Source organism: Xiphophorus couchianus, chromosome 21, assembly GCF_001444195.1.
Source record: "Xiphophorus couchianus chromosome 21, X_couchianus-1.0, whole genome shotgun sequence".
NCBI classification, from domain to species: Eukaryota; Metazoa; Chordata; class Actinopteri; order Cyprinodontiformes; family Poeciliidae; genus Xiphophorus; species Xiphophorus couchianus.
In genome coordinates, this window is record NC_040248.1 from 7,399,046 (window position 1) to 7,414,211 (window position 15,166).

The 15,166-nt window shown below is 38.5% G+C and overlaps 1 protein-coding gene across 2 annotated transcripts; it reads left to right on the forward strand.

Annotated features, from left to right (window-relative positions):
* The first annotated feature begins 2,491 nt into the window (after positions 1-2,491).
* LOC114136664 (uncharacterized) lies at positions 2,492-15,165 on the forward strand. 2 transcript variants are annotated; one of them, XM_028004802.1, is made up of 17 exons: positions 2,492-2,795; positions 3,472-3,578; positions 3,654-3,793; positions 3,877-4,034; positions 4,125-4,283; positions 4,706-5,159; positions 6,189-6,287; positions 7,257-7,347; positions 7,667-7,890; positions 7,963-8,205; positions 8,273-8,371; positions 9,448-9,641; positions 9,730-9,904; positions 10,338-10,494; positions 10,581-10,734; positions 11,750-11,861; positions 13,055-15,165. In XM_028004802.1, the coding sequence occupies exons 1-17, from the start codon at positions 2,775-2,777 to the stop codon at positions 13,216-13,218; spliced, it is 2,751 nt and encodes a 916-aa protein (XP_027860603.1). In that variant the 5' UTR covers positions 2,492-2,774; the 3' UTR covers positions 13,219-15,165. The 2 variants fall into 2 exon arrangements, with proteins under 2 accessions (XP_027860603.1, XP_027860602.1); XM_028004801.1 differs by having other exon boundaries at positions 2,496-2,795; positions 3,874-4,034.
* Position 15,166: the final 1 nt, after the last annotated feature.

A 15,166-nucleotide genomic window follows, 5' to 3' on the forward strand; every position in this document is an offset into this window, starting at 1 on the left:
ATCTGCTTTCGCTTTGCTATCAATATTGGGTTTGAAAATAACTTACTACGCTTAAATGAAAACCATACAATAACACAGAAAGATGTAGGGTGCTTTTACAAAGTTTCAAACTACGATCTGTGCTTTTATTTTTGAAATTCAAACAACCAAGCTCCGGTTGGTATCGGAAATAGTTGCAGTCTCTGTTGCGATCATTGCTGCGCATGCGTAAAACGATTATTCATGTTTCTGAGTAAATGCGTCTTTCCGTTATAATTCCTGTCACCCTCTAAGATAAATGTCACGATATAAAAACGAATAGCTAGGTTATTGTTTTAGAAAAAGTTGAATTATATAACTTCCGACATTAAAAAAAGATGTAATAATAAATTAGGATTTAAAAAAATAATCAAAACCGTATTATTTTAACAAACAGACTGGCAGCCTGATTAGCGTCACACTACTTTATCAGTGTGTAATGCTATTTCCGAACACAGAGTAATTTCCACAGAAAAGTTTAAAACATAAAAGATATTTATTTTTCTTGCGTATTTCACTTTTTCTCTGTCACTTTTAATAATACTGTATCTCGTTCTAACGTTGTCACCATTCATAAAAAGTTGATGAGTTATTAATTACTTATCATAATAAAAGTTTGCTCTTCCGATAAACACATTTAATCTATAATAATCACAAAAACAATAATGTGGAGCCTAAATAAATTAAATTTGACTGAAAGGATTTTTGTTATTGCTACCTATAAAAGTTTATCTTTAGATTAAGCCAACGTTAAGATCATTGTCTCCCATGTAAATCATATCACTCTCCTCAGTATCTGGTGTAATATTAATTAAACATTATAACGAAGGTCAAATTAGAATGAGTGTGTTTGAATTTGTTTCCGTCTATGTTATTAATATAAACTGGATCTTTTTGCTTTATAAAAATCCTTGAGATCACATTTGTTGCGATTTGACCCTATGTAAATAAACTGAAATTAATTAAGTAAAACAAGTGATCCCTTTATAGTGTCAATATTTCAGACCCTTGTTGACACTTTTACTGCTCACTCGTTACCTTTTTAGGAAATTAACAATCACAGACCTGGACATCTGCTCCTCATTTTCCCCAATTAGTCACTTAAACGCAATTTATCTCTCTTTAATGGTTTTATTTGTAATTGTCTCCCCTGTAGTATTGTTCTGTTTTTTTTATTATTATTATTCTTTTGTTCTGTGATCACATGGAAAAATCACTGGCACCACTGTGGCCTTCTAGTAATTTTTGTACTAAAAATGAATGACATCATAAAACATTTACCCGATTTATAGAGTGTAAGCCACTGTGTGACACTGCCACCTGCTGGTGAGTTGTTGCTAATGACTGCAAAAGCGACACCTGCTAAATACGATCCCATCTTTTTTCTTTCTTTTTGAATTATCCACTTAAACAAAACTTTTAAAATCATGGTCTAATCTTCAAGTACATTTCTAATAAATTAGAATTTGGGCCATGAGTGGGCATTGCTTCACAATCCCCTAAAGGCTGCAGTCATCCACGTTATCTACCACATTTTTCCTTCCACTAAACTTTTTGTTGCCTGTTGGATAACGTCTTCCTCATGAAAAAATATCTTCACGTTTTCTGAAATCTAAAATATTTCTTATTAGTTTTGTGTAATATAAGTTTCACTGTTAATTTGACTTACTGAAGCAAATAATAAGCCCAAGCCTGTAGAAAAATCCCTATTTAAAAAAATTAACAACCCATAACCTGGTGGGTTTTTAAATATTTTAAATATTTTAATACTTATCGAAAGTCATTTTATGTTCTGGAATTACTTCCTACTTTTTGTACTGAAGTGGATTTGAAAAAGTACGTACATTTTTACTTTTACTTGAGTAGAACAGTCCAACCTGTACTTTTGTTAGTTTATAAATCACTGAACGGCTTTGTGCCACAATACATTAAAGATATGCTGTTGTTGACCTCTCAGGTCTTCTGGCTCCAGCCTGCTCTGCACCAGAACAGGCCGGAACCAGAACCAGAACCAGACATGGAGGAGCAGAATTCAGGTTCTATGCACCGCAAATATGGAAGAAACTTCCAGAATACTGCAAAACTGCTGAAACACTGCATGCCTTTGAATCGAGACTAAAAGATCACCCGTTGCCTTTGAAACATCACTCTTCAATGAAATATTAATCAACAATTTGAAGTGTAACAATGGCACTTGCCACAATGTAATATTATTTCAATTGTTCTATGACATTGTATTTTTTTGTTTTTATGATGTAAAGCATTTTGAAATGCCTTGTTGCTGAAAGGTGCTACACAAATACAATTTTATGGATTGATCAATACTTTTACTAGAACATTTTTTCATTCAAATATCTGTAGTAAAGATTGTGAATACTTTTGACACCTGCGTCTGTCAATGTGCACTAAACTAAGCTTTTACTTTCTCTTCATTTGAGTCTCTTCGGGCAAAATATCAGTGTCGCGTCAATAAACCTCCACAGGGCGGTTCTGGTTGGGGGTTTAAACCTGTCAGTCACCGAGGAAGAAATCAGATTTGTCCTCCGCTGCCTGTTAGAGATATAATCCCGTCTCTCCGCGGTGTTGATAGGCTGTTTTTCCGTTGATGCTCCGTCAATGTGAAAGCCAGGAGGGGAGGAGAAGTCAACGCGACTAGCAGTGCAGATTGCTCACCAAACAGAAGCAGAGAGTCAATAAAGTTGATCATAACCACCAATTTCACTTTGATACTGGTGCAGCAACCGTGAAATAACGAGATGAGCTCAACTTCTTCCCCGGTAAGCTTCCAACAGCCTGTTTACCTTTGACCTGTCAGCTGTTAGCTGTGTAGAAGCGTTAGCATGTTAGCTGCGTTAGCTTATTTGTTAGCTGCGATGCTAACGCTGTTTGTTTACACCCTCCATTGTTCCAAACAACAGCAGTCTTAGCTGCAGCTGCTCTCTAGACTCTTATCCGGTGTTATGTATAAACTGTTAACCTTTTATTGTGAGTTAACTTAGTTATACTGACTAAACTAGCGTAGTGTCTCAACTTTATGAACTATAGTTCACTTATAGCTGTGGGGTTTAAAGGTAAATCTGCAGTTAGAAAGCACAGATTGTACGGTTTTTGTACTCCTTTAGCATCTATTTATTGCATGCTGTCATGAATCCGTGTTTCCAGTTTTTAATAATCCAGTTTCAACAAAAAATAATGGTGTAAAAGGGCCATTTTTATACAGACACATCTCTGAAAACATAGAGCTGATGAATATTATTATGAAAAGTAAACATTGTAGATGGCGATAATGGAAATCATAAAGAAATGGAAAAAATACATTATGTATGTTTTTAAATCTTTAAGATAATATTTATTTGGATCCAAGAGAGAAAATGAAAGTTTTTTTTTTTATGTTAGTTTTGAATTTGTCACATTGTTCATTGAAGTACATAAAATAAAACTTCTGGGTTGCAGACGATCGGGGAGTTCTTCCTCATCCTCAGTGAAATGGGTTTCACAGAACAACAGATCCAGGCAGCTGTGCAGGCGGGACATCTTTCTGTGACAGAAGCCGCTGAATGGTAAGTAAACTAAGATAAATATCAAGCTTTTGATATGTATCTCAAGCGTCTTAAGGCATCACCTCTCATTTACAGGCTCTTACAGGGTCAATATCCACGCCATACATTGGTTAAGCAGACATCCAAGTCGTCTGAGACCGCACTTTCTGCTTTTAACCCACCCAAAGATGCAGCGAGCAGCTCCACCCTACCTGCATCTCCTAGTGACAGCAGGGGTAAAAAAAACCCTCCTCATCAAATAAAAGTTAACTAGCCTTTTTTTATTTTATTTATTCTTTTCTGTCTTCTTTAACAGCAGGTTCGTCTCTGGTCCTGAAGCTGTCCGAGTCGACCTCCCAGTCTCCTGATCCTCTTCCAGTTGAGTCGCGGATCAAACAAGACAAGAGCGACTTTGAGGAGAAAGAAAGACAACGTGTGGCTCAGAAAGTCCTGGCCGAGAAGAGGCAAAAGAAGGAGGTCCGATCGAAGACGACAGACGTGTACATGTGTCGGTCTGTTGGTAACTTTTGAAGAACATTTTGTTTTTTGTTTGTTTTGTTATGCCAGGAGCGCGAGATGGTGTTAAAGCGGATAGCTGAGGATCGGAAAACCTTGCAGGAGAAAAGCCACGGCAGCTCTGCTGCAGACATGGCTCCTCCCAGCAGCGAAGGCCAGAAACTGGGAGGAAAGGTCCAGACGAATGTTGACAACAACTGTATCCTCATGGTAATGGCTCACTTATAAAGCAGTAGAAGGTGATCAAGCTAACATCTGAGTGAGTTATCAATTAAAACTGATGGCTTACTCAGATTTACTTATGACATGTGGTCTGGGTAATCGTGTTTTTACATACTTTTTTAATGATTTTATTTGAAAAAATATTCGTTTTGGTGAGCAGAATAGACATGTTGGCCTGTCTGATAATATACATGTGCAAACATATCTATCAATCATCTAGTTGACAATTTGATCTAGTTACGGTAACTTAAATACTTTTGATTTAAAAGGTAATGCAACTTAAATCTATCTAGTTTAGGCAACTTGTATCTGCTTAATGCAGCTAATCTATGTAATCTAATCTGTCTATGAGTTCACAAACTTTTAATTTCAGATTTTTCGTCACATATTTATTTTGTGCTTTGCTGCAGATCCGGCTTCCCTCCGGAGAATCCATGCGTGAGCGTTTCTCCGCCGACGCGCCGCTGCGCAGCGTCGTGGAGCACATCAGCGGCCGCCACCCCTCCCTGTCCCCCTTTTCTCTCCTCCAAGGTTTCCCCAGAAAACGCTTCGGCGAGGCGGAGCTGGCATGTTCGCTGCGCTCTCTGGGCCTCACTCCGAATGCCGCTCTCTGCATTCAGACCACGCCGCCAGAAACGCCTCAGGACCCGCCGAGCCCGGCAGACCCGCCGCCAGCACCTCCCAATGAGCCACTTCCGTGCATTTTCCCACCGCCGCTGCCGCAGGTTCCCTTTCCAGAGGAGGCAGAGAGGCTGAATCCAGCGGCGGGTCACCGGCTCCCGGACGATCTGTGGGAGGAGGCTGTGAATTATGCAGGGATACCGAGAGCCGGTCCTCCGGTCTCTGGACCTTCACATTTCTGGGGTCAGTACCAAACATAAAAAAACCAGGACGTGAATTTTATGGAAAATATATCTAATCCACACTGGATTGACATTATAAATATAGGTTCTATTATTTGTACTTCTAGAGGTGCAGAAAAAGAATCCCAATTCTTATTGCCGGTTATTGTGAATCAATTAAAAATTCGGAAAAAAATTTTTTAAAATGTGTTTAATTTGTTCATCTTTGTCTTTCCTATCTGCATCACATTACGGTCCACTCGTCCACTGTATATTTTGTGAATAATTCTTTGATATTTATTTTCTGAAGTGAAAGCCAGCCAAGATGCAGCTAACCTGCAGCCTGAAGTGACCCAATTCCGATTTTCTTTTTTTTTAAATTTTGGCCGTCATGCGACCTGTATCTGATCTTTTCATTAGTCTGAACAACTCTGAGCCACCTGGATATGTGTTTCTAAATCCGACATGTGTCGGATGACCTTTTCAAATGTGTCCTGAATCTGAACAGCCAGGTCGCATTCATCCGACCCGAAAGTAATTGATACTCTACAAACGTCCTTATTCTGCGACCAAGCGGGAAGAAAAACAACAATCATGGCTGTCAATAATGAAGATTACGCTGTTAATGCTGGCTCCGGTCAAACAACAACTTTAAAATTGTAAAATATGCTCCACCATTAGCATCCACGTTTATATCCACAGTGAGCACTTCTTCTTTTTTATGGTGGTTGGCAAAACACTGCGCACGCTCTGACGCTATTGCGCCCTGTACTGCGCATGTGGGACACTTTCAGGTCATTTGTAGTTCACACAGGAGATCACATACTAGCCACGTATATTTGGAAATGTGAACGACGACACCAATAAATAATCAAATTTCACAAAAAAACATAATTGAACATTAAGGCCCGCAGTGCTGTCAAACTGTAATACTGATGTTGGACATTTCTGCTCACCCTGATAAATTTTAGTTTTTAGGATTTTTGGAGCAAATGGTGTGAATTTTTTTTTTACATGAAATGCACTGGAGGTCTTTCCTGCTCTTTGACAGGGCGAGGCCAGAGACTGGTTCCTGGTGACCTAGAGGATCCTGGACTGGAAGCTGAGGAGGGACAGGAAGCAGAGGAAGAGCCACCACAAATTCCCAACGGTACAGATTCTTCAGATGATTCATTCCACCTTTTGACCTGCGTTTCTCTTACTCCATTTTTCCGCTTACTTCCTGTTTCTACTATTTATCCAGGGGAGACTTTTTCCTTCTCAGGACCTTCCAGCTGCAGGAACAGAACCACTTCAATTTATCCTCTATGTTGCAAAGATTTACTGCTTTACAGAAGATTTTACTAAAAATCTGGGAATGTGGGTCAGATTTGGGAGAGGTTAGGATTAGGAAATGTGTTTGTCAGGACTTATTCACTACTGCAGAGCAGACAGGAAAAAGAAATCCCACAGTTCAGTTATTTTAGCTAATTATTTTTAGAAATGGCTAATTAAACATACTGGTTTTGTTCTGTATCTCTCAGACTGCAGATCCATTTAAAGTGCTTTCAGTGATTTATAAAGAAAAGCCTGTTAATATTGGAGATAATTTGTAGATTACAGCCAGAGTTGGGTAGTAAATGGTTACATTTACTCAAGTAATTTTTTGGAAAAACTTTACTTTTGGGAGTATTTTTACTACGCTGTGCTTTTTACTTTTACTTGAGTAATGTTATTGTGAAGTATTTCTACTCTTACTTGAGTAAAATTTATGGATTTTTTTACCCACTGAATGAAAAACAAACATGTTTTACCCAAAACTTCACCAGACAGATACACACCTGCAGTTTTTATTTAAAAAACTGATTTGGAAAACATTTCTTTTTGCCTGAATTTATTATTTTTGGTTACTTATATGAATAATTGTCATTTCCATCCTAAAAAAAACGTAACTTTATATTTTGGTCCATTTGATTATGTAATTTTTAGTTATTAAATGATTGATAATTTGATCAGTTACTTAGTATTTAAGCAGATGTTTTACCAAACAGTTTTTCACTCTTACTTGAGTAATTTCTTGGACGAGTCCTTTTTACTTTTGAGTAAAAACAATTTACTAATTTTTGTGTACTCTGCTCAGGAATGCCGAGGCTGCCTTTCTTCCCAGAGAACAGGGTGCGAGGAGGATTTGAACCCCGACACTTCTGGCCGGACCAGGGCAATCGCCTCAGGTGGGTCGCCTGGCAGGAAGCCACTAAACCAAAGTTTAAATTGTAAAATGTAATCAATAAAGACTCCTGCAGCCTTATTGAAAGGCTTTGCTCTGAGTTTATCTTTTACTAAGCTGATCTGCACTGATTTGTTTATACTGAGATTAAATCAGCCACTGTCCTCTTTTTCTCTGCTGTTACAGCTTTGACTGCATATTTAGTGACATTTCAGACAAAAATAATTGGTGTCGATCAAAATTGGCTTTTTAAAGATTGCAATCGTGTTCGGCCAGGAAACTGCGATCGGTGCAACCCTAAACGCGTAGCGATGTGTCTCCAGAGACGCTCCAGAGGAGGATCCAGCTGACCCCGAGGAGGCAGAGGGTCCAGTGGCACATGTAGCTGCAGGTCAGGCTGCAGTGGAGCGCCTTCAGAGGGCTGCACTGCAAGAGGACCACAGCGCCTCTCAGGGACAGCCAACTCCACCTAAAAGACCCTTCAGGACACCAAACGTGCCATCCTTATGTGCCTTGGCCATCCGTGCAACTGTCCACCTCATGACAGGTAGGACGCTGTGAAAGGAAAACGCTCCTGAAGTCTGGTTTCCTCTAAGAACGAAGCGTGTCGCCCCTGCAGCTCCCAGTATGCAGTACAGCAGCAGCCTGGCGGGTCTGACCCCGGAGCTGGCGGAGCTGCTCCTCAGCCACATGTCCAGAGAGAGGCTGCTCCGCCCGCGCACCCTGGAGCTCTTCTTCGGCTGCCAGTTGCAGAAATTAGTCCTGAACTGCTACCCTTACTCCACCAACGAGCTCCTGCGGCAGCTGCGAGCCTTCACAACGCTGAAGCACCTCAGTCTGGTCAACTCGCCTCTCATCACAGGTAGGAGCTGCAGAAATCTGCCTCAGCTTTACGTTTCTTCCTGATCTCATGAGCCGGTTCTGTCCAGATTCTGGTCTGTCGGTCCTTCTCAGTCTGGTCAAGCTCCAGTCACTCAACCTGGCATCCTGCAGCAAACTGACCGACTCCTGTCTGCAGTACATCACAGGTTAGGATTCTTCCCATAATGAAACTGAGAGCCAGACTTGAAATTGGTTATTATATAAAAATATCTTTATCCCTTTTTTTTTTTTTTACATTTTGTCTTGTTAGAACTACAAACTTTGATGTTTTATTTAGTTTTTATGGTGAAAACATGGCGCTCTGCTTGATGTCTCAAACACTGTTGGCGGACATTTTTTTCTTAGAAAAGCACTAAAGCCTGTTGTGAATTTTGTCGTTAAAGCTCCTTATTCCGTTTTATTTCAAGTAGGTGTTTTCAAGGTTTGGAAAGTGCTTGATTTCTGTATGAAATCCTTGATATTCAGACTGCAGGTTTGGTAATAAATTGTAGTCTAATGTCTCTCTGTTTGAAAAGCATTATTTACAGTTGAAACAAAAAGATAATAAAAAAGACTAAGACACATTTTTATTCTCATTGTCTAAAGTTAAATCAGACAAAATTGATCTTGTTTTAGGTCAGTTAGAATTATTAAAATTCTAACTAACTAAAATTCAGAAAACATTTTTTTTTTACTTTGTTGAACCAGTCAGGCGTAGAAGGTGTGTGTAAGAAACAGAAAATGTCTCTTACACAGAAACAGAAAATGTTATTGCTATCTACACCTTCCCACCTGTACCTTCCCCTGCTGGGGAATATTATATTATTTATGACAGTAATAAATAATATAATATAATGGTGAATTTAAACTATCTTTTTTAGTTTATTTTTATTTAATTTTTTGAACTCCAAAGTGATGCTGAAAAAGTTTGAAAACTTACCTTGAATGTTTTTGAATTTTACTGTGGGAAACGTAGACAAGCCTTGCTTATTAGAGAATAGCAAATTGTGAAAAGAGTTTAGAGAATCTCAGACTAATTTCACCCATAAAGGTTGTCATGAATTTTAAATTCATCCTGAAATTTTCACATCTCAGGCTCCACAGTTAGTGCAGGACTTTACAACAAACACACAAAAAAACAAACAAATAAATGATAAAAGGTTGACTAAATATGAACACTTTGGCAGATATTAAACCTTGGTCCACCAATTATTTCTAATGAAATGTTTATTCTGGCTTGAAGGCTTGAAGAGCCTGTGTGTCCTGTCCCTGGATCAGACGAAAGTGACAGATGCTGGGATGGTTCAGTACCTCCAGTCGGCTCCTTCCTGTCTCTCTCAGCTCAGCCTGAACCAGACAGAAGTGACCGAAGCCACCCTGGCTGCGCTCCCCACCTGCGTACCACAGCTGCGACTTCTCAGCATCAAGCAGACGAAGGCACTTTAGCTTATTTCAACCAACCACTGTTTGTCTTAAAAGTCTGGTCTGCCATGTCTCTTCATCTTGTTGTTTGTTGGTGTTTCAGGTTAAAGATATTTCAGCTCTAGCAGGGATGTCCAGTTTGCAGACTTTGAATCTGAATGGGACTGGTGTGACGGAGGAATCTCTGGAGAGCATCTCCACCCACCCAACTCTGTCTTCTCTGAGTTTAGGAGGAATCTCTGTGAAAGATGGGAATCATGCCCTCAAGATTATATCAGGTTTGTAAATTAAAATGTGTGTAAATAAACCAGGGTGTCCTCATGTCCTTAAAATGTCTTAAATTCATTAGAAAAAGTAAGTGGGCCTTAAATACGTTAATCACCAGTCTTAAATTTTGTCATGCGAACGCTTGAGTCGCTTCTTCGTCGTGTTCCTTGACTTAAGGCTGTTGAGGCCACTGGTAACTAGCTCCTAATACGAGAATAAGATTATGATTTCATCATTGTAATATTACGACTATTTTCTCATTACTTTGACTTCTTCGCAATTTTTTAAAGCATGGCCCTAAGATAATAATCTTCCTGAAGTCTTAGATTTCATTCAAATAGTCTTAAAAAGTTTTAAATTTGACTGAAACCTCAGAAAACCTGTAAACGGATGGAGCGAAGGACACAAACCAAGCTAAATCTTGATGATTCCCACTTCCCCCAGGTCTGAAGTTGACTCACCTCACGCTTCCTGGACGCCACACTGTGACCGACAGGGGGCTGGAGTTCCTCTGCCGGCTGACTCTGCTGTCAGAGCTGGACCTGAAGGATTACACACAGGTCACAGACCAAGGAGTCAGCCAGTTAGCCGCCATGACCAGGTCACTCCAACACCTCAGTCACGACAGCAAACGCTTGTGGCTGAAACGTCCACACTAATGGGAGTGTCGTGTGCATTTGTGTGCAGGTTGAAGAAGCTGTCGCTGAGCAACACGCAGGTGACGGACACAGGGCTTCCCTCTCTGCGTGGCCTGCAGGAGCTGCAGGAACTTTGTTTGGACCGAACGGCGGTGACGAGCCGGGGAGTGGCCGAACTCATCACCTGTCTGCCTCAGCTTCAGGTGATTTACCTGATAATATTGGTGGAGCTGCAAAGGTTGACATGAGTTCTGCTGGTGTTGGGTATTATTGTATTGCTAAAGGTTACACTTACAAACATATAACGATTTAAAAATAACTAGAATCAAATTTGGATTAAATGCAGAAGAAAGATTAGCATGAAGAGGTAGTGAAATATGTTTGGAAAACCACATTTTATCTTCTTACAACCTTAAACTTCACATTTATGGAGAATGAAGAGTTCCAAATTACAACAAATAACTAATGAAAAAATTATTTAAATGTCAATTTTTTAAAATGAGAAATAAACAGAAATAATTTATTAACTACAGAATTTATTTATTTTTCCTTAACATCCCAGTTGTGTTTCTATATTTTTATATTCATTGAGATATACTTATTACTTTATTCAATTATTTGACTTGCTTTGAGAGTTTTACATTTTCATTAAATGAATTATATGTGCCTCAATTAAATGTTTAGATTTTAATTTTAAAAACTTGATATAATTTATGATTTATTAAATTATTTTGTGTTCCTGTGCTGAAGCACAATTTAAAAACGTCACCCATCAAACTCAATAGAGGTTCCTCTACAGAGATCCTGACGTCTGATTGGCTGCTTTTACAAGCATCCTGATGTCTGATTGGCTGCTTCAAGAAAGTGAAGAAAACTTTAAAAGTTTAAAAGTTTATTATGGTCAATATCTCCACTGAAAAGATCAGAAATAACATAACATAATTAAATTGATTTTAAAAAATGCCACAAACTTCAAGCCTCTATAACTCTAGTTGTATAGCTCTAGTTTTCATTTGGAATATCAAAAAAGCTTATTTTAAAACAAACAAAATTGTATCGTAGCTTAACATAGCTATTCTTGACTTATTTTAATTTGAAAATGAACTTCTGGTACACAGGTAATCTCCTTTAGAAAATTCCCTGTGGCTAAAATGACATTTGTCGTGCTTTAATAGTGAATTGAGAGCTTTGTTTTGGTTATAATTTCCTGTTTTTTAGGTTTTGGGCTTAGCCAGCACGCATGTGGGAGACTCGGTAGTGAGGAGGGGTTTGATCCACTGTCATCAGCTGGTTAAGATCAACCTCAGCCACACACGGATCACGGACCAAGGTACAGCTACACTGTTAGCTTGTCTTCTGTAAGCTCATCTCTGCTTGGTTGAGAGATAAACTGGATTTTCTGATTTAATCACGTTTTTTTCCTTGCATGGTTGTGATGGCCTCAGTAAACAGGATAATGTTGCTTTTAAGGCAAAATTGCAGAGTGTAAAGAGAATGAAAAACTAGTGCAATACCAACCTGCGTTTTTGCTCTAAAGCAGCGTTTCCCAATTCCGGTCCTCAGGCCTCCCTGCTCTGCATGTTTTAGATGTGCCTCTATTCCAGAGCAGCTGATTCAAATGATTGCATGACCATCAAGTGCTGCAGAAACCTGTTGATCACCCATATATTCAATCCAGGTGTGTAACAGAAGGGAAACACCTAAAACATGCAGGGCAGGGAGGCCTGAGGACCGGAATTGGGAAACGCTGCCTAAAGCATATGATCATTTATCATTAAGCTTTACTTAAACAGCTTAGATTAATCAATCTTTCTCACCTCCATGTCTAATTGAAAACTCCTGCACAAAACTTTAATCAGGTCGCCATTAGGGGGTTTACAGCTCCTTTTTACAGTTAGAGTCTCCTGTTCTTTATAATTGTACCCATAGTGTATGGAATATTTTTTGTAGAATTAGCTGTGACCTCTGACAGGAAGAATCATTTGCCAACGGAAGCACAGCTGCGACTTTTTTTTTATATGAGAACAGTGCCATCTAGTGTTTGTAAATAGAAATTGCAGGCTGCAGTCAAATACGGGAAACGGCGTCCTGTTCGGGACACTTGAATTTGTCTTAAAATACGGGATTGTTCCCACATTTTATTCTTTTCATTTTTTCTTTTTCTATTCAGCCAGTTGAGATGTTCCTGTTTTGCTATATATATATATATATATTTTTTTTTATAAATTCCTTAGTTTATTCATGTGGAAACCCCACCACAATTTTCTGTTTATTCAGTCAGTATTTAATACAGATGACAAAAATGTTAAACTGTATTATTTTTAATTTAAAAAAAATTAATTAAAAAATGTATTTTATTTTAAAAATTCTAAACTAATTTAATTTAGCATATTATGAAAAACTTTTGCCATCTAGGTAGAATAGGAAACTAAACTTAAAAAAAAAATGGCTGCTCTATTTATCGATAAGCTCACTCAACTTTAGATTAACTCATTAATCAATAACTTGCATCCCTGCCTGCAGGTCTGAAGCACCTGAAAGACATGCGTCTGGCTCAGGTCAACCTGGACGGCACTGGGGTCAGTCTGATGGGCATCGCCAACCTCCTCTCGCTGACCAACATCGGCAGCGTCCGGGCCACCAACACTCGCACTATTCCACTGGATGCCGTCTCAGACGAGGACTGAGGACGCCTCTGCTTGGACGAAACGAACACTGACGAACCTGAGCACGGCTGTCTCCTGCTGCCTCAGCACCATGCTGCCCCCGGGACAACTGGAAACGGCATTGAGTAAAAACACTCCTCCAGCTTGCACTGTCTCAACTCCAGCTAGTGCCACTAATCTGACAATCGCTGAAAACCTAAAGGGACAGTTCCGGGTTTTACAGTGAAGTTCTGGTTCTGAGCAGCAGATAATGGTCCTTGTGTCTTTATTTGGTCCAAATCCAGACTAGTTGATCTTGGAAGCTGAAGGTTTGAATCCTTAATAACTTAATCCTAAAGTTTTTTTATGCTTTTGGGTAGAAAGACAAGAATAAAAGTTAGTTCTAGCAGTTCTTCTTTTTACTGCATAGAAGTTTATGCAGTCGCTCTTTTATGAGCTTTTAAACCGACGTCATATTTTCACTGGATGGTTATCATGGGAAATTATGGTTGGAGCCGGTGCACCACTAATAATCTTTCTGTGTGAAACACGTACCAGGGTTTATACCTAGTTTGGAGAATTATGACAGCATTTTCTAGAAAATAAAGAGCATTGAAAATATTATTCCCAGACTTCATCACATTGTTTTATATATATGATTTTTTTTATTTTTTTGCCCTACGTCCTATTTTCTGTTCTTCTTTCTCTACTTTTGGACCCCCTTTGTTATGTCCTTCCTTCCTGATTATTTTTTCAAATTCTTTATTTAAAGACTTCACTGTAGAAATTTCAGCCTCAACTTAATTAACTTTATTTTATACTTTAAAAAGAACCTAAAGAACTATGAACTCAGGAAGGTGTGTAGATGTTAAATACAGAAAGCTAATCAGAGACATACCGCCTCCTACCTTTTGTCTAAATAAGCAACTAAATAAAAAGGTTCCAACTAATCTGGATTTTAACTAAATCAAGACAATAGTTATTTTTTTCTTTTAAGATATTGCCTATATATGTAAGCTTTAAAGAAAAAAAAAAAGAGCAGAACCTCAGTCCAAAACTCTGAACTTTTCCTTCTGCTTAACTAATCGGTTTAGGAAGCTTACACTCACTATATAGTTACTATTTACACTCTGCAGCATAATGTCTTAAGACTTGATAAACATTACAACTTTAACTGTATGAAGGAATGTAGGTCAAGCAGCATGAAAAACAGACTAAGGCAGATTTATTTTAATTTCTAATCCTGGTTTTTTTCCTATTAGAATCTTGACATCAAATGTGAAAATAGAGTGCCTTGCAAAAGTAGAAATCAGATCTTAAACTTGTGTATTTTATTGAGACTCAAAATCATAAACACACACTAAATAGTGCATTTGTTAAGTTTTAAATCTGGATCTTCATGGAAGAACATGCTTGGGTCAGATAAGATTAAAACATAGTGGTGGCAGCACCAGTCTGTGGCAACAAGACAGTTGGAGGGAGCCAACAGAAAAAGACTGCAATCAGAACTACAGTGGAATGGTTTAGAAGGTCCTAGTCAAAGTCTAGACTTGAATCTAAGAGCTGAAAATCACTCAGATGTGCTCCAGTAACAGAGCTGTGCTGCAGAAAACAAATCTTTATACAAATAAAAAGGAGGTTGTTGCCTCCTCAGTTTACAGACAGTAAAAGTGTAAATTACTAATATACATTTTGATTAAGTCATTGGGTTACAATACTTTTGCAAGGCATTATTCAAGAACAGTAGTTGATTTTCATTCAATAATAAATGAATCATCCTGGTACAGCATGACCTCCAGTTTCTTCCTAATGTAATTTATGCCGCAGTCGAGTGTAAATCTTTGGGAATTCAGCCATTTTGATTTTCATAACCAAAACAAACTCGCTTTAAATTTTTTCCTTGTTGCAATAGTTTATTTTCCCTAAAAGGTATTGACTTTGATACAGTCTCTGTAAATGCATAAAGAATAATAAAGACTTCTCCAATTAG